Source organism: Cydia strobilella, chromosome 19 (genome assembly GCF_947568885.1).
Source record: "Cydia strobilella chromosome 19, ilCydStro3.1, whole genome shotgun sequence".
In the NCBI taxonomy this organism is placed as follows: domain Eukaryota; kingdom Metazoa; phylum Arthropoda; class Insecta; order Lepidoptera; family Tortricidae; genus Cydia; species Cydia strobilella.
The window spans coordinates 13,333,915-13,361,641 of NC_086059.1; the positions used below are offsets into that span (position 1 = coordinate 13,333,915).

The 27,727-nt window shown below is 38.5% G+C and overlaps 1 protein-coding gene across 4 annotated transcripts; it reads left to right on the plus strand.

Annotated features, from left to right (window-relative positions):
- LOC134749919 (coronin-1C-A) lies at positions 1-27,634 on the plus strand. Of its 4 annotated transcripts, none has more exons than XM_063684933.1 (13): positions 1-138; positions 403-561; positions 1,158-1,355; positions 11,068-11,190; positions 12,164-12,307; positions 13,492-13,622; positions 15,225-15,332; positions 15,696-15,870; positions 16,236-16,299; positions 16,626-16,714; positions 17,984-18,124; positions 21,488-21,694; positions 22,071-27,634. In XM_063684933.1, exons 1-13 carry the CDS (start codon positions 112-114, stop codon positions 22,263-22,265), a joined length of 1,761 nt encoding a protein of 586 aa, XP_063541003.1. In that variant the 5' UTR covers positions 1-111; the 3' UTR covers positions 22,266-27,634. The 4 variants fall into 4 exon arrangements, with proteins under 4 accessions (XP_063541003.1, XP_063541004.1, XP_063541006.1 ...); XM_063684934.1 differs by having other exon boundaries at positions 21,509-21,694; XM_063684936.1 differs by lacking the exons at positions 1-138; positions 403-561 and adding an exon at positions 672-856.
- Positions 27,635-27,727: the final 93 nt, after the last annotated feature.

Below are 27,727 nucleotides of genomic sequence, written 5' to 3' on the forward strand. Positions count from 1 at the left end.
GTGGACCATAAAAGATTTTCTGCTATATCATTCCTTTTCTATAATACTTAGTGTTTAAATTTGGATTGAGTTCACATATAATTAAGTGTAAGAGAAGTTAAAGATTTTAAGATGAACATGAACATGGAAGTAGATGGGGTGAGTATTGTATTGTTCTTTGCTTTCTTAAACGAACTTAACCCTAAAGAGCAATTTATCGCCTTTGAAGCACCGACTATAATTACTCTTTTTCCTTCCACTGCCTGTGCAATGTAACGCTATAATTATAGTTCTAAAACAATGTTTTTTACTTTTTTTCTAGTCTAACAAATTTATAGTGAAATTAATAAACACATATATATGTATATGTAGTTCAAAAGATACTATTTTTAACATTTGTTTATTATTTAAACTATTTTTCAGGAAGTGCGGAGGCACAATAGCTTTACGAGCCCAAATATATCTCGTGCACCGGTTGCAAAGAGATTAGGAAGAGAACGATGTCGAAGTTATCACGCGCAAACACCTGAGGCTGAAAAAAATCTAGCTCGAAAAATTGCACCTATGAGAATTGTGCCTAAAGTAAGCTGTCACAAATTTTTAAATTATAGGTATATCGAGTTGATTCGATTTTTAATTCGATCAAAGATTGAAATTTTCATGAGTTTAGTTATGAACGCATCCACTAATTTGTTGAATCTGACATTCAGTAGGCGCGTTCATAAATAAAGAAAAGTTTACCCAAAAGGAAACTTGATTTTCTATTCTAATATGGTCGAAAATATTAAATAAATTAAATTAGTATATTTTAAACTAGTCACTCAACCATAAAAACCCTCCTTCAAGATTGGTAACATATTAGAAAAGCAAAAATAAAGTTAGTAAATGTTGTGGCAGTAGGCATTACCAAATATGGAGTTCGCTCGTTCTCCCAACCGTCCCCCCTTCGTTCCTTAGTAGCTCTCAATTTTATTTTCTGTTAAATATTGAGTAAAATTCAAATGTTTTCATTGCATTTTCTAGTGTAAATACTATAATAGATATATACAAATAAAAGTGAGTTGGTAATCTTAACAAGTTAACAGTGTCAAAATATAGGTCATACGTATAGGTTATGTTACAGATGAAATTACTTAAACAAATTCGTTGGCTGTAGTCGGACTGTGTTTCTTTTCCAGATGTCGTTTAGAGTGGTGCGTAGTTCTAAATTTCGCCATGTGTACGGGCAAGCCCTCAAGCGGGAGCAGTGTTACGATAATATTAGGGTGTCCAAGAGTTCTTGGGACTCGACGTTCTGCGCCGTGAACCCCAAGTTCCTGGCCATCATCGTGGAGTCAGCGGGAGGCGGCGCCTTCATCGTGCTGCCCCACAACAAGGTGAGTCCACTCTTTCATTTATCACTAACTGTATTTTTAAATCTAAAAATAACATAGTAACCTGTGAAGCATCTAGCAATAAATCTAATGTTGTGGGCAGTGTTAAGACTATTTACATTTATTACGGATATAAATGAGAATAAATAAATCAGTTCACAGTCCAAAATTAGTTAATATGTAGTCTATACCGGTGAATAATTTATAAACAAATGTAACACTACTGAATCTATTCTCCTATATTACAGTACAAATGGTCTCACTAGTAACAAACATCATTCTCAGCTGGAGGCATGAAGCATTATTTAAAACTTTTTCAAATATACTCATGGATTACAGCACCTAAAGGAATTTCAAAATTAGTAATTAAACTTAGGTATATTTTGGTGCGACAAACTAAGTTGTTATCTCGTAACGGTGACTACTGTTTGGCTCATTAGTATGTAATCAGTGAAGGTGAATGCCATGCTGAGCATTCTACGTTGATAAGAACTATACCTTAGGAGACATCAAAACTATTTTGTTATATAAAGGTTCTATTAATTGTAAGGTAAAACTTGGTTTGAGAAACACGGGTAAATGTTAATGTCTATTTTGAATACAAAATTTCCATGAGATATTAGACTTTAACATGAGGCACTTATTTTATAAGTGAAAAATTGAGCAACATGATTTTCTTCATGGGAGGTACAGCTACAGACAGATGTAGTGCATAATTATTTTTCATCGTATTTTCACGGAAACGTACGAACGTGTCTTGCTATGTCAGTCAGTCTCGGTACGAAAAGTACTGAGGTTGACTGAAGTAGCATGACAAATATGAATGTAGTAGTAGTAGTAGTAATCAGACAGACAGACCGACAGTGGAGTCTTAGTTATAGGGTCCCGTTTTTACCCTTTGGGTACGGAACCCTAACAACATAGTTTAACTAGATTTAAACCTAGATAGTGGCAAGCATTCCTGGTCGAGAAAAGCACAATACTGGGAAAATTATAACATTGTGCAACCATTATGGCTGACAATGGGGTGTCGTAATACACACTGTTTGTGTCATTACACTGCACTTGTGCTTTCGATAGTGTCTATGAGATATACTGTAAAATGAATCAGCAATAGGCTCGGAACCGGTTTTTTCTTCATACAAAAAATACCGGTATTATTACGTTCCAGTTCCATTTCGTTCTTTGGTTTATTATTTCATTTTTAATGGGACAATCTAATAATACGAAGTTGTTACCTAAATACGTGATTCAGTCCTACGTAAAGAGCATCAAAGAATTATAAATATTGGGCTATTTCGGGGTTTTGAAGAAAACCGGTTCCGAGCCTTGATCAGCATAGCTTTATTAGGGTTTCGTACCCAAAGGGTAAAAAAGGGACCCTATTACTAAGACTCCGTTGTCCGTCTGTCTTTCACCAGGCTGTATCTCATGAACATGAACAGTGATAGCTAGACAGTTGAAAATTTTCACAGATAATGTGTTTCTGTTACCGCTGTAACAGCGAATACTAAGAAGTACGGAACCCTCGGTGGGCGAGTCCGACTCGCACTTGTCCGGTTTTTTAGTTTAACTGACAATAACAGACTTTGTGTGTTTGCTTCTTGATGTTGGCTTACCCCTACCTCTACATTATTCCTAAAACAATACAATCATGAGTTTATGCGCTGTTATCATTAGAATCGTCTTGGTAAGTAGATACTGATAGTAAAATGTGCTGTTTTCAATCAAAAGGTACCACATTGTCGCTTGCCAAAAGGACTCTCTGGCAGGTTATTCGTATAAAGATACAATCCAATTTTCATCCTTATGGTAAGCGACAATGTGGTACCTTTTGATTGAAAACGTCACAAATGATGGCATACAATGTTTGTCAACACTTGTTACTTACAGTAGCTCTTTGAACTGTAGACCTCGAGAAACCCCGTGGTGCCGCCATTGGTAAAAAAAACCGGCCGTGCGAGTCGGACTCGCGCACGAAGGGTTCCGTACCATTACGATAAAAAACAGCAAAAATAATCACGTTTGTTGTATGGAAGCCTCATGTAAATATTTATATTATTCTGGTTTTTTTTTAGTATTTGTTGTAGCGGCAACAGAAATACATCATTTGTGAAAATTTCAACTGTCTAGCTATCTCGGTTCATGAGATGCAGCCTGGTGACAGACAGACAGACAGACAGACGGACAGCGGAGTCTAAGTAATAGGGTCCCGTTTTTACCCTTTGGGTACGGAACCCTAATAAAGCTATGCTGATCCCGAGCCCGAAATACCCCAATATTTATAATTCTCTGATGGTCCCGTTTTTACCCTTTGGGTACGGAACCCTAAAAAACATATAATTATCGACAGGGACGAGTGGAGAAAACGATAGGAGGCCTTTGCCCAGCAGTGTGACACTAAAGTAGGTTAATAAAAAAACCGGGACAAGTGCAAGTTTGACTCGCCCACCGAGGGTTCCGTACTTCTGTTGCCGCTATCTGTGAACATTTCAACGGTTCACGATTCACAGTGTTCATACAGCCTGGTGACAGACAGACAGACGAACAGACGGACAGTGGAGTCTTAGTAAATAATAGGTGGGAAGCTGGGTTCCGTTTTTATACAGAACGTTATGAACGAAGCGATGACACTGCACGGCGTAGCAAAAATCGGTACGAACACCGAAGTTTGCAAATTGCGGCTATCTTTCTCTGTCACTCTAATTACGCATTAGTTGGAGTAAAATAGAAGGATGCCCGCAATTTGCGAACGTCAGTGTTCGCGGTAGGCCCCATGATTCTGACATCAGTTACTTCGTACCATATCGAACAGACTGTCAGTATATAGTCACCATATAGTCACCTAAACAAAACGCCGCCTTAGTAATAAGCAGATCAATTCAAACTTCTCCAAGTTTCAACCGTGTGTATATTGTATTACAGTTGAGTTTTGATCGTAGTTTAGTAGCGTGCAAAATGTACAGGTGCCATGAGTCATGTAGGTTCATTGATGACCGCTCGGTTGTAACATTATTGACATTATTTTACTTATACTAAAACATATGTTTAAAAAATACATCACATAAGTTTTAATTTTATGTCAAGTGACAAATGCATATACAGCATATATTGCGTATACAGCGTGGAAGCGTGATTATAAATAACAAACGAAACCGTCAACGCCCTCTATACAGTAGGCCAAAACTTGTGGCGCCCTCTGATCGAGAATCAAATTTTCGTAATTTTCGAGGCACGTTTTTTCCTTACACTGTATCCATCTATTACGGAGTTATATCTATCTTTGACGCAACGAAATCCCCTGTACCAGATAAGACCCGGAGCGTGGATCGCAGCCCCCATCTCTAAGCCGGCGACCGAGTTCCTTTATAAAGGCCTCAGCCTCCGTTCCCCAGGGTCCTGCAGTCTCCACTGCAATTAACACGAAATGTTACCATCGCCATCAGATTCATCAGAGCGGCCAAGGTTCTCAAAAATATCTGAACACACACTAACGCCTCGACAATAGAGGTGTGTTCAGATATTTGTGAGCACCTTGGCCGCTCCGATATATCTGATCTGATGGCGACTGTACATTGGCTCCAGGGCAATATAAAATCATTGCAATTACTTTTATCGCGTATTTACGATATATTTTATCGAATTCTATTTACTAAGTTGGCGTGCATTATGATCTAAAAATATACGATATTCTCGTGATCGTCTAATAATAACAATTGGTCATACGAAAACAATATTTGTTGATGTCATGTTTGCTCGTAAGATAACTAGTATTTGGACTATTTGGAATATTAGATAATTAGTGATAGTGACTGCGTACGAAGTTATGGTTCCGGGTTTTAACCCGATTAGGGAAGAATTCTAGACTTTTAGAATAGTATTATAGGCTGCTGAAATGATGATATCCGCAGTAGAACTAGGGTCACCGACATAGCTCGCAGAATTGCAAACCTTAAGTGGCAGTGGGCGGGGCACATTGCTCGCAGAACTGATGGCCGGTGGGGCCGGAAGGTTCTGGAGTGGCGTCCGCGTACCGGAAGACGAACTGCCGGTAGGCCTCCAACAAGATGGAGCGACGACCTGGTGAAGGTCGCGGGAATTCGGTGGTTGCGAGCGGCACAGGATCGGTCGGAGTGGCGAGCTTTGGGGGAGGCCTATGTCCAGCAGTGGACGTCTATCGGCTGACATGATGATGATGATTATAGGCTGAAAACGCACTGTGATTATTTTTTTGCGGTTTCAGAACCGCAAAAAGTGTAACGTACGGCATGCTAAGCGCAAGCTTTCATAGCGGTCCCACTACCCTGCCCGAAAATATTGTTGGGGTAATTATCCGGATCTGAACTAAACCTTGTTCTTATAAATCTGGATTCTTTTTTTACAACTTGTACAACATATTATTATTCAATTCAAAGTAAAACTAAAACTAACTAAGAATAACAACTTATAAATAATAAAAATTAAAAAACAAAACTACTCTTAATTAAAAAACATCTAAATAAGGCCCCCGCGGCGTTGTGCCAAAGATGCTGGCAGCATTCCCTCGCTGAATGGCAATACTTATGCGCTGCGAGAGAAAGCCGCCAGCTCTCTGGTCACCGGTTGCGTCGACGATCTTTTTACTAAGTTCTTTTGTTCTTATTGTATCACGAATACCTACAAAAATGTCACTTAGAATGCCCCTTGTTCAATCGATCTGTCATGTTACTCATGTTTTGCCTTTGTTGAGGTAATAATAAGATTAATTTTAGGCTTAGAAGGCACTGCGATTGATTTCTTGCGGTTTTGGAACCGCAAAAAGTATAAGGTACGGCAATTACGGCATGCTTCATAGGCGCACGCAATTGCAAGACTGAAACCGCAAGTAATAACACTGAATCCGCAAGAAATTAATCGCAGTGTGTTCTAAGCCTTAGGATTTTTTTGTCTGTTTGGTTTGGCATAGTGGTCTTTTTTTAAAGGAAGTATGAATTATATTTAAAATAAAAGCAACTGTCTCCGTTTATACGTCGCAGGTAATAAAATGACCGTTAAATTGGCCAACCTACTCCCAATCATTCTACTTTTGTATCCGAAATATTTTTGCGTCGAAAAAATTATTTTACTACGCAATTACGCATTGACTTATATATTACTTCGTAAAGACAGGCCTTACGAAGTGGGCCAGATCGTTGGTGCGCAAATCGCGTTCGAGCACATGTTCGTTGGTGCGCATGTTATATGAGCGGGCCTGTCTTTTCTTTTGAAAACTTTGCTACTACGAAGTTCGAGTATGAATCATATATGCAGAATGCCCAATCGATTAGCAGCTTGGCTGAATGACAATGGCGTATCATTGTCTTAAAAATATAACAAACTAATAATGCAAGCATGTGCCAGCCTGATTAAACAGATTGGAGTGCTTAATGAGTTATATTTGAGCATTTCTTTCTTGTAACTCTTATACAGTGAGATTACCTGAATGTATCAGAAAACCCAATTTTACGCTATGTCTATCACGAGAACCCTTAGTCATAATCTGCGAAATTAATGTATCTACAGGTAATCCCGTAATCGCAAAATATTATAGGTACCACTAAAGGATTTGCCACACTGAATGCGTTCTGCGGGCAGCGGTCAGGTCAAACTTCAACTTCAAAGGTCGATGTTCTTCATACATAATGCGGGTTTGACCTGACCGCTGACCGCATCCAGTGTGGCAAATCTTTTAGTCGCAGAAAAAGCTGTACCTACCATAGAAAACATTTCAATCCAGCCAACTATAAGAGGTATGAAACAGCAAGTTTTTTTTTACCGCCTTGATTGTTGCTAAGGTTAGGAAAAACACTGTAGGAAACATACATTTGTAGTTACAGCTTTCCACGTGCAATTTTACCGATACGACTTCCAGCCCTTCAAGAAAAGATCGCACTCCCATATTAAAGGCTGCATCTCACTCCCCTCTGGTGTTGCAGGTGTCCATGGGCGACAGTATAAGTAATCGCTTACCGTCAGGCAATGCATCTGCTCATTTGCCTCGAATATTATTCAAAAAACTGTGTAAATGTTATGCTGGCACCACACTTCGCCTTATGTGGCATTCGTGTTGCATCTCTTTCCTTTGACATACAAAAGAAAAGGGATGCAACACGAATATTTGCCAAATACAACGCAGTGTGGTGCTGGCATTAGGCTTCGGTGGCATAAGTAGAAATAGCAGTTAGCACAGAGTAATAAGAGAAGTGAGGTGTGACACTCCAGTGACTCTATCCATTACGTTATCATAAGCTACAGATTTGTGCTAGTTACCGGAACATATTTGTGTACAATAGAGATGAGATAAGAAAATAAGAAAGCAGTACTATTTTTGTTATGATTTGTCCATTTATTAGTGGATACGCCGCTAGGAGACCCTTACGTTATCATATTATAAGCTACAAATAGTCGTGTTGTGAAACACCGCCCACGCGCGTCTAAAAAAGTTATGGAAACCTCGGCGCGCGAGTCCGGCTCGCACTTTACCGTTTACTAGTGGATACGCCGTTTGGAGACCCTTACGTTATCATATCATATGCTACAAATAGTCGTGTTGTGAAACGCCGCCCACGCGCGCCGAGAAAAGCGGGAAACTGCGCGCTGCACGGTTTCGCGTTACATTCCGATTACACGAGTACCTACACAATTACACACACTTCAAATGCAAAAAATATTTCAAAAGTCAGCCAAGTTCCTAAGGGTTACGTGTAATTCCACACATTTGAACACTGTTTTAATTTTCTTCTTAAAAGCGACTCGCGCCCGACCGGATTCCATCTTTTCTTGTTACGAGTCATGCGAGATTTTTTTAATGACCGTCTCCCTTAATTTTATAAAGGAAAGGGGAACACATTTCGTGGAAGTTTCTATACTGTATCTATTATGGCTCCTCAGATACAGCCAGTTGCTAGACAGACGAACAGAGGAGACTAAGAGGGTCATTTACACTATTTACAGTATCGGGGGGCGTCGCGGATAGAATGCCGCAAGCGATCCCATGACGCTCCCCTAATGGCAAAGAGGGTGACGCCGCAGGGGATGTTAGTGGGTATTCTCCTCCCCTCCCTCTGGCTAGCAGAGAAAGCTACGGGTGGAGCGAGTCCCACATACCACCCCCCAGTGGGCTTCCCCAGCCCGGGGGTGAGATGCGTAAATGCCCCCTGCGTCAAAAAAGAGAAGCGGGTGTACAAATCGCTGGAAGATTTGATAGGTAACGACATAGCTAATACACTTCGGTCGGTTGCACCTAACTGTTTGTCATCCTTAAAGAGTTCGCAAAATTTTATTGTATGGAAAGTTTCATAGTAAACCGCCGAGGCGCGCCGGGTGACGTTGATCAGTCTGTCAACTGTGGATTGTGCAACTGGCACTTAGTTACTGCTATTCATGCTGAGTTAGCTAGGTCTGACTGTAGTCCTGGTACTATTGAGGTCCTGGTATTGTCAGCTGGTAAAGGTTCTCTTAATTGTTCAAAAACTGATGAGAAAGTTGCATTTTATTTTATCCACATGTGGGACAAAGTAATCAGATGCAAATTTTGAGTTGTTTCCTAGAATTGACTTTTAAATGATGAGAGTTTTGAATGATTCACGGTTAGTTTCACTAGACTTATATTGACCGGGATATAGACCGTGATTACCTTTTGTATTGTTTAAATGATGATTTTGAATGATAAATATTTAAAAACATTTATTTGTAATTTATTTGACATTCACAACTCAAAATTTGCATTTGATTACTTTGCCCCACATGTGGATAAAATGGAACTTTCTCTTAAGCTTTTGAACAATCGAGAGCCTTTACCGGTTGGTGTGGTGAAAATAAAATGGTATATTTTTGGAACGTTGGCTTGTCGAGATGTTTGTGAACTGTACAGGGTTCGATTTGAACCTAGACGTCCGGTTTGGAAGCCGCACGCTACACCGCTCGGCTACCAAACCACTTGTGAATATTTTGCGTAGTTTAAAAATATCCTTGTATTTAATGTACCTGCGCTTATTCTGGGTTTGACCCCAAAACGCAGCTGCCAACTTTCTATACTCGTCCTTGCTAATATTACAAAGACCTAAATGACTCGGAATGTCTTAAATTCGCTGCTTCATTTCCTACGCAAAACTAAAACATCTTATTGTAACCTAGGACACATTGGAGAGCTTGGTTATCAACGAATGAGCTACACTTAGATATCACACACTTAGAAAATGTAATAGGTCTCTTCGAATGTGGACGTGTAGAAACATCATCGCCGAACCTGCTTACAAAATTTCACGAGATGTGGTTAGGTACTGCGATTTGTAAAGCAGCCGGGCAGGCGAAATCATTTTTACCCAAGCTGAAATGAAATGTTCACGTTCCGCTCGCGCTTCGTGCTTGCTCAGTCAATTAGTCCTATTTTACGGCGCTTTGGGCTAGAAAGGGGTACTAGACTTATATTGACCGGGATATAGACCGTGATTACCTTTTGTATTATTTGTACACCCAAGGCCAAAAGTATGGAAACAAGCTTGTATTTCAATAGAAAAGGTGTGATATTTTAAGCGATGGATTATATACTACTAATTGACAATTTGGTAAAAATAACAATAGAACATTTTAAAAGTAAATTACTCTGGCTGTGATAGTTGCCAATTCAACATTTTGTCATGTAATTAAAGGGTAGGTATAATTATGTAACTTTTTCCTACTTTATTTTTTTAGCTTTTTGACAATATTTTAGGATGTTTTGATATTAAGCGTGTACTTTTAATCTTTTGGGTTTGGGTATATTAAAGAAAACAACGTTGTTTCTATAGTTTTGGCCTGGAATGTAAGTCTAGTGAGACTAACCGTGAATCATTCAAAACTCTAGAAAAGGGTAAACCATAACAAACAAAAACATATCGCCAGTTATCCTTGGGTGTCAAAAAGATCAAGATCTCAGTCAAAACTGCAAATCTCAGAAACAGAATCCCAGTTTAATAACTTTCTCGGCTTAACAGCGAAAGTTCATTAGCGAGCAGCTAATTATCTGCGCGCGACGGTCTAGCACTTGACTTGCTTGTTTACATACGCGTGCCTTAAGGGACACTCAGATCGTCCTTTTCTAGACTCCAACTCTAAACCCAGTGTTAAATTATTTTAACAAACATTAATTTCCATTTACAAAGTGAGACAAGGTGAAAGGTTATAGGTATTAAATAAAATGATGAAAACTAAAATATGTATATCTAAATTACATTAGCTTTCATTTATTATTATTATTATAAACTGATCGGCGATTGGCCCTAGTCACACCTGATGGAAAGTGAAGACAGGGCCTCAGATGAAGCTCACCGGTTCAGTAACAGCCTATTCACTCTTTGTTTTAAAGAGACCGAGGTCATATTGATCAGGGAATACAGATGGCGGGAGCGCATTCCATTCCTTAGCCGAAATATTGTTATGAAAATGAATAAAACCGTTGCCAGTTAAGGTATTTTTTTTTTGAAATGAAACTATAAAATCTGATTATATCTTCTCCTTCTTCCTTCCTCTTCTTCTTCCTCTTCTTTTTCTTCTTCTTCTTATTATCTGGTTATCGCGTAACTATCGCGGTAACCGGAGGAGACAATATTTATGTATTATTTGTTACTTTAACATCTTTAAGTCCTAGCGTAGAAAGACATAAGTATTTTTTTTTTAAATTAAGAGTGATATAAAAGTGTTTATCAACTTGTTTCAGGTCGGCCGTATCCCAGCAGATCACCCACTGGTTGGAGGTCACAAAGGCCCAGTATTGGACATCGCCTGGTGCCCCCACAACGACAATGTCATCGCCAGTGGCTCTGAAGACTGCGTCGTCAAGGTAAACCTAACAGAACCAGTAGTATGCATACCCCAACTCTGGAGACCCAGTGGTAGGCATATCCCAACTCAGCAGGCAGACCTACTGTTGGACAGAAAGGCTTAGTGTTGGACATCACCTCGTGCACCCACAAAGACAATGTCATTGCTATTGACTCTTGAGACTGCGTCGTGAAGGTAAACCTAACAAACCCAGTGGTGGGCATGGGATAGGCAGCAGACCCAATGTTGGACACAAATACAATTTATACAATGTCAGTGGCACTGGCACTAAATATTGCGTTGTCGAAGTAATCATTCCAGATGCGATACTTGGGATGAGATTTGAATGATAATTTTCTTACAAAGTTCTAGACGACAGTTTGAATATTTATTACTTTTCAAGAATCAAGAATCAAATGTTTTATTCGTGATAAACTTAAAACTAAAATTACATACAGAAGTATAACTAAAACTATAGGAATTTATAAATTAGGTAGGAGAAAATTTACCACGAAAATGGTCTCGCCTCAGCATAATGCTGACCCGAAAGTCAGCGCTGATCTTCCGGCGGGACCATTTTGGGCCACGTACAACACGGCCAATTTCCTAATCCTCAGGCCCGGTGGGATGCTTCATTCATCTTTAAATTTACCTAAATAATAGTACCTTAAAATCGTAAAATTTTACACAAATCTGGATCGGATGCGTATGCTGTTTGATTATGCCCCCTCTACACTATCGGCGATGATCGTTGATAGTACCTATCATCGTCTACTTCGGCAAGATCATCGTGCAAGCATCCACATGATCGCATGTACAACGTAATCATCCGGTTATTCCCTTGATCCCTTTGATGCGTGCCCAAAAAACCGATAACTCACGGGTCGCAGGCGGGGACTACCGGGTATGTCTTCTACACTATCGTGCCCGCCAGTCATCGTCTATCATCGCTGATAATGTAATTTTGTACAATTGCTAATTCATAATTTCAGGTATGGCAAATTCCCGATGGCGGCCTATCGCGGACGCTGACGGAGCCAGTGGTAGACTTGGTGTTTCACCAGAGGCGAGTCGGTCTCGTTCTGTGGCACCCGACAGCGCAGAACGTTCTGTTAACAGCTGGATCTGACAATCAGGTAATAATTGTCGAATCATAGCTGACTTCTGTAGATCTGGTGGAAGGTAGAACATGGGTATCAGAGTGTCACGTTACCCCGCTGGATATGACAAGCAGAAACGTTCTGATATCCAACTATATAGGGAACAAATCAAATTATTTTGATGTATTTTTATTGTTTTTAAGTAGTCACAAAGCCATGGAGGTTCGCAATTTGCTCAATTACATCGAACACACGCTCCACTCACGTATCCTGGCAGGGTGGCAGGTAGATTGACCGGCAGTATACGATAGGAGCGTCTTAAAGACTTCTGCTAGACCTGAGGGCATACCGCGAACACCGAACTTCGCCAATTGCGGGCATCTTTCTCTGTCACTCTAATTACGAATTATTTGGAATAAAAGAAAAAGATGCCCGCGATTTGCGAGCTTGGATGTTCGCGGTAGACCCTCTTGGACTTTCCGCTGACAGTTATACACTCATGGATCATGGACATATTTAGCGAAACGCAAAAGAAGTTAAATTACTAATTTTAAAATTACTTTAGGTGCTGTAATCCATGTATTTGTGACTTAGCTAACTTAGCGGTTTCACTCACGTATTTTTAGTCACTCGCGCGACATGTTTCGGAGAGCCGTCGTGACCGCTACTCACTCGGCACCGTTAGTGCTTGAAAATGGAGACCTAGGCTCTCCGAACCACGTCGCGCGAGTGACTAAAAGTACGTTAGTGAAATCGCAAAGTTAGCTAAGTTAGTATGTCTCACGATAAAATAAAACTATGAAAACGGATTATATCGCGTATTTTGAATTTATAATACAGCCCGACGTTTCGAACCCTTTACAGCGTTCGTGGTCAACGGGTGACTGAGGAAAACTACAAAGTGCAAAAATACCCACATACTAAAAATAATGAACCATCATAGACTATAACTATACTTTGTAGTTTTTCCTCAGTCACCTGTTGACCACGAACGCTGTAAAGGGTTCGAAACGTCGGGATGTATTATAAATTCAATATACGCGATATAATCCGTTTTCATAGTTTTATTTCATGAGCAACTATCGCGGTAACCGAAGACAATATTATGTCTCACGATAGTTTAAATTTGATTATTTTATTTGTGTTCCCCTTTTGTCCATGAGTATAATTTAGGCGGAACTTATTTATTACGTATCTGACTTATCGGCATGTTCTTGCAGATCGCGATATGGAACGTGGGTACCGGGGAAGTCCTGATCACGTTGGATTGCCACCCCGACCTCATCTACTCGGCGTGTTGGAACTGGACCGGCAGCAAACTACTCACCACTTGCCGCGATAAGAAAATTCGGTACTTATACGATTTTTTTAACGTGATAAAGATAACTTTTTCACTTCTTATGCTCGTAAAGTTCGACTTTAAGTCGTGCATAGACAAAAGCGCTTTTTAAGCTCTAGTGCATAAAGTAAACTCATCTATTACGACCCTTATTGACTTGGCAATAAAGTCCTGCATCTGCCATACAAACCGCCAGCCGTGCCAGAGCGCCCCCGACACAACCGACTACTATTTACGAGTAGTATTTAATAAATACGGTTAAATTACCTATAATATAGGATATTTTTGTATATTTTACTCACAATCATACATATATAATGTAGGCATAAACAGGGGGGTGTTACTTCGCAGTTTAGGTACATTTGGCCGGCGCGCCTCCCGGGCAGGCGTATGGCAATGGACTGCCGCTCGACTCGCGCAAAATTGAAAATACATAATGCCTTCCAAACCTAAATCTATAGGTATTGTTCTTGTATTGTATGCGATTATGCGAGTGGCTTAAATAGCATACATACGCCGTCTCGTGTGTCCTTGTGTTGGCGGCAAAGCCGTAAAGAAGGAAGTGTCACTGTCTATGGTACGATGGCGGAAGGCTATTGGATTACTGTTGTGGAAGTGAACTTAATGTGTATGCAAGGGCATTGCCGAGCGGGTGTTTACAATAGGTGTTGTATAATTACCAATTTAACAAACACTATAGTTCTGGTTACGGATGTCTGAATAAACGGAAGAACAAGGAAGCAGAAATAACATTTTTTTTAAATTCCGGACCATATTGACCGACATATTTTAAAAGGAATAAGTACTTCTGTGGCATACCTACTTCCGTGAGAATCAGACATACTATCTCCGGATAAAAAAAATATGTTTACAGAATCAATCACGTTTGTAATTCCTACATATTTATCTTAAAAATAATAAATCAGTAGGTATAGGTACAAAAACTTGTCAAGTGACAACCCCGTGCCGACACTCGCAGCTCGGTCATAAAACTGCGGCGCACAAAGAAGATTCACGGTTCGTGCGCGGTTATAAGTTTCAATTTTGCTTGCAGGCGGCGAGTATAGGTATAATTTTATACCTAAATCTGACTTTTGTGAAGGAGTGAATTTTCTGTACGGTAGTACTATTAGTTATTCTGTGGCATAAATGGCCATTTTTATCCGAGGCAATATAGTCGGCGAGGATCGCTTTATGCCCTTGTTGTATAGTCAACTGCAATGGCTGCAATAATATATTACTCTTCGAAGGCCGCAAAAATATCTGTAACGGTCTTATTTGTAGAGCCATAAGAGCGTGTCTTATATTTTTGCGGCCTTTGAAGAGTAACATATTGTTGCAGGTGACTGTACAATCTACTATTGTCGCAGCCTGTTGAATTTTTATTGCCTCCGCTGTGTTGCGCGAGTGTACGGAGCGGGTGGACCCCCTATTGAAAAATAGTATGAACGCTTACAGACGCGGACGCGTCCGACTATTTTACCCGAAAATGGTACCCGCGCAAGATAGCGGGACCAATTAAGTCCGAAGCTACAAGAAATTCAATCTCAGAACAGATACTCAGTACTTAACTTAAAATGCGGGGTGGAAAATGTAAACTATTGTTTGTTGCAGCATCATCGACCCACGCAAGGGCGAGGTGGAGGCGGAGGCGATAGCGCACGAGGGTAGTAAGGCTTCGCGCGCCATCTTCCTAAAACATGGACTGGTCTTTACAACCGGGTAAGAGATTCATATTTAAAACGTCACACGTAGTTAAATTAACAAAACATACGGACAGACAGACGGACATGACGAAACGGTATATTTATATGGTACTATTTATTGAAGTTCTGAAGATAAATAGAATTTTAAGACAGGATTCTTAAGAATGATGTCGCTATCCCTTAACTAAAGCTACCTCTACCTGTAATTGAAAATTTAAATAAGTATTTTAATAAACATTATAACTCAGGACGTAATTTTGTAACAATACAATTAATTTTACAATAACCATTGAAATAATGAAGTGTCCATCACTGGTACCTGTCAGCTTTAACTGTCCAACACTGGTATATTTTTTAATAATTTGTTTCCTTTCAACAGTTTCAGTCGCATGTCCGAGCGGCAATACTCGCTGCGCACCCCGGACGCGCTCGGCGAGCCCATCGTGACGGTGGAGATCGACACCAGCAACGGCGTCATGTTCCCGCTCTACGACCCCGACACCAACCTCATCTACCTCTGCGGCAAGGGCGACTCGGTCATCCGGTACTTTGAGGTGGGTGGGGCTCGAGAAAGTAGCGAGGGATTGGACTTGAAATGAAACTTCAGCGGCGTTTTTGAATTCTTTTTTAGGGTTCCGTACCCTGTCCGTCTGTCTGTCACCAGGCTGTATCTCATGAACCGTGATAGATAGACAGTTGTAATTTTCACAGATGATGTATTTCTGTTGCCGCTATAACAACAAGTACTAAAAAGTACGGAACCCTCGGTGCGCGAGTCCGACTCGCACTTGACTGGTTTTTTGTTTCTTTTTGGGTAAAAAATGAATTGTATCACACCCAAGAAAACTTTCGTTGATACAAGTACTAAATGTAATACCTACCTACAGCCTTTTTACACATTTAATTCACATTTTTGCAGGTAACGCCTGAACCGCCGTTCGTGCACTACATCAACACCTTCCAAACGCCAGACCCGCAAAGAGGTTTGTAACCAATAAACCCTATAAATGTGAGAAAGCTGAAGTTCAGGTCGATTATAAATTTATAAGACTGATATATCCTATAAAGATGTAATAAAACAACGCAACCAGTGTTGGACACTTTAAACTGACAGGTACCAGTAATGGACATATCATTCTTATTTTCAATGTTGTAATTTGAATGCAAATAGAGGATTGTTGGTTAGGCCAGTATTTTGGAAGAATTTTGGATATATAAATTAACTGTTGCAAACAAATGCATAAGTTTGGCATGACATTGACATGAAAAATGCGTGTGCAAGGTGATATGATGGTCATTATTGTTTTAGGTATCGGCATCATGCCTAAACGTGGTTGCGATGTCGCGACGTGTGAAATTGCCAAATTCTACAGGCTCAACAACTCGGGCCTGTGTCAGGTAACAATATCGGTTTTAAATGTTTTGTTTACGTACTTTAAATCTTGCTCGAATGAATATACAGTAGAATCCGCTTATAACGACATTGAAAGGAAGTGACAAATAACGTCATACTAAGCTGATGTCAGATAAACCATAGTTTTAAAAACTCTTTATTTACAGTGGTACTACGTAAACGAAATTAATAACTAGCTTAAATCTAAAATAGGCCCTTGAGGCATTGTACCAAGGATGCTGGCGGCATTTCCTCGCTGTATCGCAATGCTGATACGTTGTGCTAGGAAGCCGCCAGCTCTTCGGTCACCAGTTACGTCAACCAGACGCTTCGCGATTTCTGCAAATAGTTGATTAACATCTTATTTTTGGTAATTTTTTCAAATGAATCTCAAATTCCTTTGTGAGAGATGAGTTTTATTAACCTTGTATCAAGAATCAAACCTAAAACAACTTACACGTCACGCACGCCTCAAACGTTCTCGCAGGGAATTAAAATGTGAGGACGGCTACGAAAACCAGCGAATGTGTCAGTATAACCGGACATAATTTCATGAAAATAGGATTTATAGGTCATAGTAAGCGGTTTGTCACTATAAGCGAAGACATCTTATCCGACTTTGTCACAAAGAATTTTATATGAAAACCAAACTTCACACAAAAATTACGTCATAGTGAGCGGTTGGTCAGTATAAGCGGAGTCATATTAAGTCATAGCAAGTACTGCCATAGACAATAGACAAGATGGCGCTGGTCGCTGCTGCAAAGGCTGCGTTCAGCTTATGGCTGGGCCGTGTCGTACGGCTGCGATCGTGACCCAAAATGGTCCCGCCGGAAGATCAGCGCTGACCTTCGGGTCAGCATTATGCTGAGGCGAGACCATTTCGTGGTAAACTTCAACTCCTACTTATTTTATAAGTTTCTATAGCTTTAGTATACTTTTGTATGTAATTTTAGTTTTAAGTTTATCACGAATAAAACATTTGAATTTGAATTCATATTAAACGGTAAATTAAAAAAAAAACCGACGGACGGATAAGACGGTTAAATAAAATAAAATAAAACGGTTTCTACTGTAACTAAATTTGCAATGTTATTTGCAAAATTTCGGAGGAGGAGGATTTTAGTTATTTATTTAGGTATGAATTTTTTGTCACATGCATTTTTACTTGCGGTTGCTCTACAAAAAATAATGTTAGAAAAAGTGGAACTACTGATGTTGGCATTATAAGCTATTTTGTAAAATGAGTTTTGTTAAAAGATTTTTTTTTCCAGGTGGTATCAATGACCGTGCCCCGAAAATCGGAGCTGTTCCAAGAGGACCTGTACCCCGACACGCTCAGCGATGAGGCTTCTCTCACGGCCGACGAGTGGGCCGGCGGCGAGGACGCGGAGCCCTGCACCATGTCGCTCAAGGTACCCCAACATTCCCGTTACGAGGTATCACTTGACATTATAGACGGGCGAAAACTCGTATAGTGGTATGATGAACCCTCGTGAACGTCAGCTGCCGCTTCGTTGGTGGGTTGAGGAATGGCAGCAAATGAAGTCTATAAAAAAATTTAGTCATCGCCTCCCGCTTGATACTTTGTCAGATGATAGTTTAGATGCTATTGTGAATAAACAAAATCGTCAGCCGATTGTATCGCTGTGGAAAGACCGTCAGCTGGGCATATGAACATGTAAAAAAGAAAATTATTTTCAGTCATCGGCGTCATCGCCTCCCGTTTGATACTTTGTCAGATGGTAGTTGCTATTGTTAATAAAACAAATCGTCAGCCGGTTGTATCGCCGTGGAAAGACCGTGTTACGCGTTTCGGTGGCTGCCATTCCTCAACCCACGTTCACGAGGGTTCATCATACATAGCCGTTAACCGCTATACGAGTTTTCGCCCGGGAGGCGATGACTGACGAAATTTGCGCCTGGCTCGCGGTCCATTAGGAGGTCTTTGCGGCCCGGCCCACCCAGGATAGATGGTAGCCCCGTCTTGTGGCGGTACCAGTGGTACCACCGAAATGAAGTGGCAACAGCTTCTCGTGAGTCGTGAACTAGGGAAACCAACTGTTCCCGACCCACGGAACCGCAGCTGACGTTCACGAGGCTTAGTGATACAAATCTCCGAAGAACCCTATGAATCGTTTATAGAGAGGATATGAGGTATTTTTTATAAAAGGGACCTTATTGTCGATGGCGCTTACGTCATTATTAACGATGCTCCGATTTAAATACAATGCCGCTCGACGCCGTGTGGCGTAAGCGCCATCGACAACAAGGTCCCTTTTCATAGAAAATGCCCCATATATTGACGGTTTTATTCGTGGAACGTAAACAACAAATTTTACTCGAATAGTAATAGAAAGAAGAAATAAATTCACATGTATCGCATGTGTAGTTAATTTCTATAATCTAATAAAGTTCCTAGAACGGGTCATTCCACGGTAAAGTAACGTGAGACACGTATTTTTTCGTGTCGTGGCATTCCACGCCAGGGTTATATATAGGGACGCCGCTATACGTGAGAAACGATAGGATGTATCTCTTATCGCGTCTCATGTATAGCGGTGTCCCTCTTGTTAGTCACTAAATTAGGATAGTGTAATAAGCTCTTACAACCTCAATCAATACACAACATCGTCAAAGGTTTGTTTTTGTAGCCATGGTTGTTTACTAACATTATACAGGTAAGTTTTCATTTGGGCATTCTAATAAAGTTAATTAATCATATCATTTAGTCATTAAGCTCTACTTGTAAATAACAAAAACAAAAGTGTAGGGGTGCATTCGATTTTACTTTGATAAGATAATTATCACAACTTCATTCGTGATACATGCGACAGTTATCAATTTCAATGGTAATAAAAGTATAAAATTGCGTTTGCGACTATGATTTTACTTTGATAATTATCAAAATTTTATTTGTGATTAGCGACCCGCCCCGGCCTCGCACGGGTTACACAAAACCTTAAGGGGCTACCTGAGGTTTTCATCGATTTTTGACAAGTTTTGAATCGTATCTCCAACTTTTGCACTACATATAGAATTATAAGACAAGCGGCTATCGGTTCTTCAATCTTTTATCTTCATTTTTGTCTACCGGATTGTGAAAAAAATGAATACTTATTTATTTATGATTGTTTTAAACATTGTCTAAAAAAAACACTTTTTTCGTATCTCGATTGCTGTGAAAGATCTTACTTACACGAAATCTACATGTTTGGGTTGGTCTTAGACGTCTCTAAAAATTTGTCTAAGGTTTTAATTTTAAACTAATTAACACAAAAGTTATGACCAGAAAACCAGTTTTTTGGCCTAAAATTGTTCAACTTTGATGCCAAATATTTCGAAAACTGAACTTTGAAGTAAATATGGGATACTATATTGCTAAAATCCGTTGCTGTTAATATGATAAGCTACAAAAAACATTAGAAAACTAAGGGATTCAAATCGAAGGTCATTGGGGCATGGGATCCCCTTAACAAATTATATACCTAAACCTTCCTCAATAATCACTCTATTGTTAGGTGAAAGCCGCATGAAAATCCGTTCAGTAGTTTTTGAGTTTATCGCGAACATACATACATACAAACAGACGCGGCGGGGGACTTTGTTTTATAAAGTGCATTGATATAACACCAAGATTATAAGACTCATGATTTTTTGAAAACTAATGGAATGTGTTTAGTTTTGTACTCTCTTGTTAACTAGAAAAGGTTGATAAAAAGGGTTGTATGTCATTTTATCTACATCTTCTACAACCAAGTCAACCAACCTACACATAATGTGGAATGAGACCATTAATAATCAACCTTCTCTACGTAACTATGGAATACTGATTAGATCTCTCTTTCTTTGGTTCAATACAATGACCGTGAAGAAAGAGACAGTTGTTGTTATGATAGCATTTGTCTGGCTCCAACCTGTTGGCTTCCTCTAACTTCCTAATTTTCCCGTGTGTGTGTGTGTTTACTGTTTATGTAATAACTATGGATTTTATAATAATATATTAATTAGAGTTTGAACTAACAATAGTTTTGATGAATAGCCTTTATGGCCATCCATACATACTTCCCTGTGTTTGCGTTTTGGCTATATTAAGGAAAGAGATGTGACACTAATATTTGGACAAATACCGCGAAGTGTATTTATTGCACACCTTTTTTTTTAATTACTGTGTTATATGCTGTAATGTTTGTTTATCCCCTCGGGCGACAAAGCAATATTTTAAATTCATAATAATTTTATCGCCCTTAAAGCCAACCTAGGCCCCCAGTACCTGTGGCCGGATTCGAATTGGCGTCTTTCCAATTTTTTACGAACACACGTGATAATATAAAAACTCGGCCAAGTGCGAGTCGGACTCGCGCACCGAGGGTTCCGTACTTTTTAGTATTTGTTGTTATAGCGGCAACAGAAATACATCATCTGTGAAAATTTCAACTGTCTAGCTACCACGGTTGATGAGATACAGCCTGGTGACAGACGGACAGTGAAGTCTTAGTAATAGGGTCCCGTTTTTACCCTTTGTGTACGGAACCCTAAAAAGCCACCTTGTAGTTGTAGGCTAGCTATTGTTTTGATTTTGTATCTAAAATACTTTAGGATTTTGTAGTTATTAAAATGCTTTTCACATATTAGTCAAATCAAATTATTTTATATTACATATTTTAAATGAACTATTTATTCCTCACACACACGAGGACCCTTAAGTTCACCACCACCGCCAACAAACCCGAACCTAGACAGATGCTAAAGCTAGGGAGTCCCCTAACCAACTACAGGAGCGTGCTCTTGTCGTACAGGGCGGCTACGTGTCGGGCCGCACCGCGACCCAACTCCACGTCACCAAGAAGGCCAACGCCCTCGCGGGTGCGAAGGAGAAGGAGCGAGACAAGGACAGGTCCCCGACGCCCGCGCACAAGAGGGACGACAGTCAGTGCGTCACGCCGGCCAGCGCGACGCCTCCGCCGGCTGTTACTGCCGTCATTGTAAGTATAAAAAGGGTTAAGAAGTAGGACCAAAAAACGGGTAAGCACTAGGAACATATCCTTCATAAGAAGGCTAAAGCTTTAGCTGGAGCGAAAGAGAAGAAAATAGTGAATAACAACATATGATATGTGTCTATAGATGACTAGAGAAAGCGTTACGAAAGAGCATCAAACCCAAGAACTGCATCTCGCTTACACAAGTCACCTTATATTAGTACAAGTAGTGTTATTGACTTTTCTTTTGTGGTGCAATAAAGTGTATTTACTTACTTACTTACAACTATACAATTTTAGTAGGCAGACTTCTCTTTCGTTCTGTCCATTGTAAATACATATAAGTACGTTTTTTTAAAAAAAACCTTCCTCGTTTCCACAGGAGAAACAGCTCTCCGACCTAATGGACGAGATCCGGAAACTGAAATCCGTGATAGTGAAACAAGAGAACCGCATCAGAGCGCTCGAGGCCACCGTGAAGGAGGTCACCGTGAAGGCGCCCCCCTCCCCGCAGCCCTCCCCCCAACCCTCCCCGCAGCCCAACCACACCGAGAACATGGCGCCCGATGAGGTGTGAGCACGGCTGGGACAAACGAGGTCTGTTACAAAAGGTGTCGCTGGCTAAACATATTTGATTGCTATACAACAGGGAGACTTTTGTTATGTGTATTTTTTTATAAAATAAAATTAAAAATATAATAACATTTTTGACGAGTTCGTTCAGATTTTTAGGACGATTTAGTTGATAAAAAGGGATGCCCTGTCCGGTACAGGCCTCGCTTTTTTTCTATACCAACTGCTAGTGACATCTCACGGATTTCGGTAATAAGTTTGATATCTGATTTGTTGAAGTAACGTTCGTTTTTATTTTACTAAAATTATATTTGACATTGTTTCGATAACTAAAAATAAATACGAGGACGGTATTTTTGGTGTTAGTTTGATAGCAATGCCAAGCGTTGGTGGAAACATCTCAAACCTTACTGTCGTCCTGAAGAAAATACAATGTGTTTGTGCTATAATAAACGTTTTTAAATATTACTAGTAATGAAATATGATTAATAATAATTATTATCTCTGTATTTTTTATTAAAAATAACAGTCTCTGATAAATTATCTATGCAATAAATGTATTTAATCTTACATACACATTTTTGTGCAGTAAAGTTTAAATAAATAATGTACTTTCTCTTTGGACGACAGGTGTGTGATGTAATTTCCAATATGCAATAAATTCGGTCAGGTATTTAAATAATTTTACAATTCAATATCGGTACCATAACTTTGATAATTTGATTTTACTTTGATAATTATCAATAATTTATGTCATAAATACATATATTGTTTTGCCTAAACGACTCAAATAATAACGTTTTAGTCTGTTTTTATCGGTTCCATTTGACTTTTCGAAATTATTTGTATACTTAACCGAATCTAGTATATTTTTATTTATTAAATAACATTGTAAATATTAAGGTTAGCGAGTGATACGCAATAATGTGCCTTATTTACACTATACAAAGTAGCCATTTTGATGACGTCACAAAAGTTAAAAAAAAGAACAAATTGGTGATGATTTTTTTGCATTTAGTGTTCCGTAGGTTTTACAATTCGCCACTTTTGGCGCTAAGGCACTTCTAAAAATCTATATTTCCCAAACCCTATAATTTTTCAAATGTTTCAACTGACAACTGATGAATATATCTTATTGTCCCATCTAGGGTTTTATGATATCTTTATTCAACGTTTCAGTATCATTCACATGTATTTAGTTTTATAATAATGTCGACATTGCATTATGGACTTTAAATTCTAGATTTAAAGCTGTTTTACTTAACATAGGCCTTGACAAAGTCTTATGAATCTTATGATATGTTCTTATATATTTTTGTAACTGTATTTTGGACAAAAGGTTGAGATATCTTAATGATTATTAATATAAAAAAAAACTTATGAGCTTTTAAATTACCTTTGTTACAATGGTCTTATTCGAATAATTTTTAAATTTTACGTTCATATTGCAATGTCGTCAAAATCAGAGATTGTCAAAGTATTTGAAATAATTAGTTTATTTATTCGATTTGTATGCAATTGCGTTTACTAAGATTATTCGTAACGTAAAGTATGATGACTTATAATTTAAAAAGTACCTATATGTAATGAATTATCAATAACTCCTACAATATATTATACTATTTTGTAAATTTATTTATGCAAGAAATCACTGGTAGTATTTAAATTTGAACTGCGTTGTAGTAAAGTTAAACATATACTAGTTTTTATTTTTTTCGTCCATATTTAATTGTAAAATAATGTATGTGTTCTTTCTTATTTTACTAAGTGACCACGTTATGGATGTAACTTTTTCGTTCTTCTTTTCATTAATTTATCAGTCATCATACCCGGCGTTTCTCGGTATTTAGTGTTAAGAGTCCAGTAACTCGGTGCTTATGTTCTAAACCCTATTACTAAGGCGTTACGCTTCTAATTTGCTGGCTCAATGCATTATTAACTATAACTATTACTGCATGTTAATAATACTCTTAGAAATTTAAACTATACATAAATGTCGGCAACACTCAAAAGCCAAACGATCAGAATAAAAAAAGAAAACGAAAAGATTGTCAATGGCATGTAACTCGTTTGGTTGACAGTTTAAATATATAAAAAGCTTTATTTTGAACAAAAACATTTTCTAAGAGTATTGTTAATATGTTATTCTATTATAATACTATTATTCTTATAAATAATCTAAGTTTGCTGTTTGTTTTAATAACACTTATTCTGGCGTCCGCCGTTTTTACTACTTTGACAGTTATAATCAGTCATTTTTATTGTGATTTTGACAGTACTGAACCACTTTTGTTAACATAAGGTGTATTATGATTTAACAATGATACATATTACTAGTTGATATGTACTGGATTGGTTCTGATAGACTTAAGAATTCTCAATTATTAAATAAGTGAAACATAGCAAATTAAAACGCTTTTAAGGAAAGGAATACTAAAACGCTCATAGTCGCCATCAGATATATCAGAGCGGCCAAGACGCTCACAAATATCTGAACACGACACTATTGTCAAGGCGTTAGAGTGCATGTTCAGATATTTTTTAGCACCTCGGCCGCTCCGATATATCTGATGGCGACTGTACACCAAAATAATTTGAGATCTGAAATAGATAACGCTATACGCCGTTAAAGGGTTACTGTTATAGTTATTGGCCACTCTTAACAATAATACGTATATTGGCTTGTTTCTGTTTTATTTCTAAGGAGTGGCCAATTACTATGTAGTGGCCAATAACTATAGGAGTCACCCTACGTTTTGTGGTGACTGGACTGTCAAACGATAGCGCTAGTTACTTAATGCTGTAAGGGAACGTACAGCACCGTCGACATCAGCTGTCAAAATTCCATCTAAAATATTGATAATACGCGTATTCCTGTCTTTATTATCCTAATGTCTTCCTATTTATAGTACAACATTAAAAAATATTGTCGTATTTATTCAGACTAGGATACATATTAAAAAAAAAAAAGTATCCTAGAGATCTCTTTCAGAAAAACTAACCAATCCAGCACAATCACGAATCACTCCAATGATATCTAACAGTTCTTATTGACAGCTAGTCATGTCATAAGCAACTGTCATCTGACAGGTCCTGTCACTCGGCAGTAAGTATTATAGCGAAATAGTATTATGAGGATTTTCTTTTTTTTTCTATTAATTTAAGATGGCGTATATTTTAGGATTTAGAAGATCATGACAAGGCAATGTATGTGTTTTTTTTATAATTTGTATGATGCTTGTTTTTTTCATTTTATTTGATGATTTGTGTAAATTATTTCATCTTTGTATGGAGCTTTGTATTTATTGAATTTTATTTCGATAATTAACTGATGTTAACTGTAATTGTGACGTAACTCTGGAAACTATTTGATTTTCTTAATGGAAAGAGACAGAGATAGGAATCACGCTAATTTGTACGAATATTGTCTATTATTTAGTCTATATACAAGATTAGCCATACTTTACACCACGAAATCGTGAAAAAATTGTCTGTTGAAACATTTCGGCTGCTGATATCTTGATATCGATGTTTTATACATATAGGAGAGCCATTTTTTTTCGTGATTTCGGGTTACTTTAAATAATAAAAGTTATTCGATAAAACTTTTAAATTCACCTCGCATAGTATGGCTAAAGTTGAGAAAAAAAAAAACACTTTGTATAAACTTCTATTTCCGTAACCGTAATATGTATATTTTTTCGTCTCCACAAATAAAACTACCATTTAAACCTTACACTGTTTCTAAGTAAGTATAAAACACCTAAATACATTGCAAACAATATCGAATTCGCAAAACGGTGACATGAGTTGCGTCGCTTTTGGATAATAACGTGTACATTTGCCGCTGTTGACATTTAAGTGGAGGGCCGAGCGATAAGGGACCATCGGTCTCCGTCGGTATATAAACTTCATGTAGTAAATGTAGCTAGGTTGATTGTACTTTGTAAATTACTGCGCCTCATTCAAATTACATTAAGTTATGATATACAGTAGCGGAAAAAATGTACCTTACTGCTATTTTTTGCAGGCATTCATTCGAGAATTCGTAAAATTAGTTATCAAAGTGTGCCGCAAGAGAGGTATGGGCACTGTGAATGACATCTCGCTTTTGTGGTAGGGCACTGCACAGCGGATGTCATTCCAGATCTAGAGCAGAGCCCAACTGGGGAGGTACCTCCACCTTACAGAAAACCGCAGCCAAATAACACTAGACCCTACTCATAGTGTTGTGTTCCTGCCGGTGAGTAAGGTTGCCAGAGCTCGGGGGAGAGGAGTGTTAGGGTCGGCAACGCGCATGTAACTCCTCTGGAGTTGCAGGCGTACATAGGCTACGGAGACTGCTTAACATCAGGCGGGCCGTATGCTTGTTTGCCACCGACGTAATATAAAAAAAAAATGATAATTATCAAAGTAAAATCAACCCACTATCCGACCGTGACTGGTGTTCCCATACCGATTCGGCTGCTATTTGGTGTTTTTTTTACCACCGCTTTAAGCTTTCCTACTAAATATAGTTGTTTATAATTATGTCACATAATGGGAAACTATGACTAATTCGCCCAGGCTGGCTTGTGGTTATAAAAAACATATTTTTGTTGAAATAAAGATATATGAACGGGCCTGAACTGTTGAAGCCTAATGTAGGAGAAAAATAAATAAAAAATAAGGTCACAAAATTAAATACTTGTATTTTTTTAAGGGCACTGTCCCATTGTGTGACTATTAAAGATTTTTTTTTAATAAATCGTGCAATGAAATCTGTGTACACAGCTGCTCATCTTATATTATTTTGTAAATATTTACTCCTTTTTTTAAATTAGAAAATGTGATGTTACAAAATGGAAAATAGTAAAATATTTGATACGCACAATAATGTAAGTGTTACCGGTGCCTTTATTTTATCGAGAGTTGATAAAAAAAGGCCAAATTCATTAAAACTTATGTAACTGTGTATATTGCACATAAAATATCCTCATGGAAAAGGTATGATTATTAATTATATCGAGAGCCTTTATCTTTTGTCGACTCTCGACAAAACTATTGCTAAATATAACATTGTATTATGGTGCTTCCCGACCGTCAAAAATGTTAACAAATTTAAGGTTTATATAGCTCAATTGTGCACTAAATTTATTTCAAAATTCATCTTAAAAGTGTAAGGCAAGAGTGTAAATAATTGAGGTTGGTGTAAAATATACCTTATTTACTGAAAGTTAAGGTTGAATTTATGTTGACGGTCGGATGGTATTGGTGCTAGTGCCAAGTGTCAAATGGGCGCGCGCCCTGTAGTTAGGCCTTGTTGTTGTGAATACTCATCATGTTGCAATTATAAGAGTTGAGCAGAAATAAATGTCTATTTTACTATTTTCATTGCTGGTATTATTTGTTATCCTAACTTTTATTAGTTTACTAGCTTTTGCCCGCGACTTCGTCTGCGCGGACTTAGTAACATCAGTTAAAGTA

Coding starts and splice junctions, on each gene's coding strand:
- LOC134749919 (XM_063684933.1), top strand. CDS start 112: ATGAACATGAACATGGAAGTAGATGGG. Junction 11,191..12,163: donor CTGAAGACTGCGTCGTCAAG/GTAAACCTAACA, acceptor TCATAATTTCAG/GTATGGCAAATTCCCGATGG. Junction 12,308..13,491: donor CAGCTGGATCTGACAATCAG/GTAATAATTGTC, acceptor ATGTTCTTGCAG/ATCGCGATATGGAACGTGGG.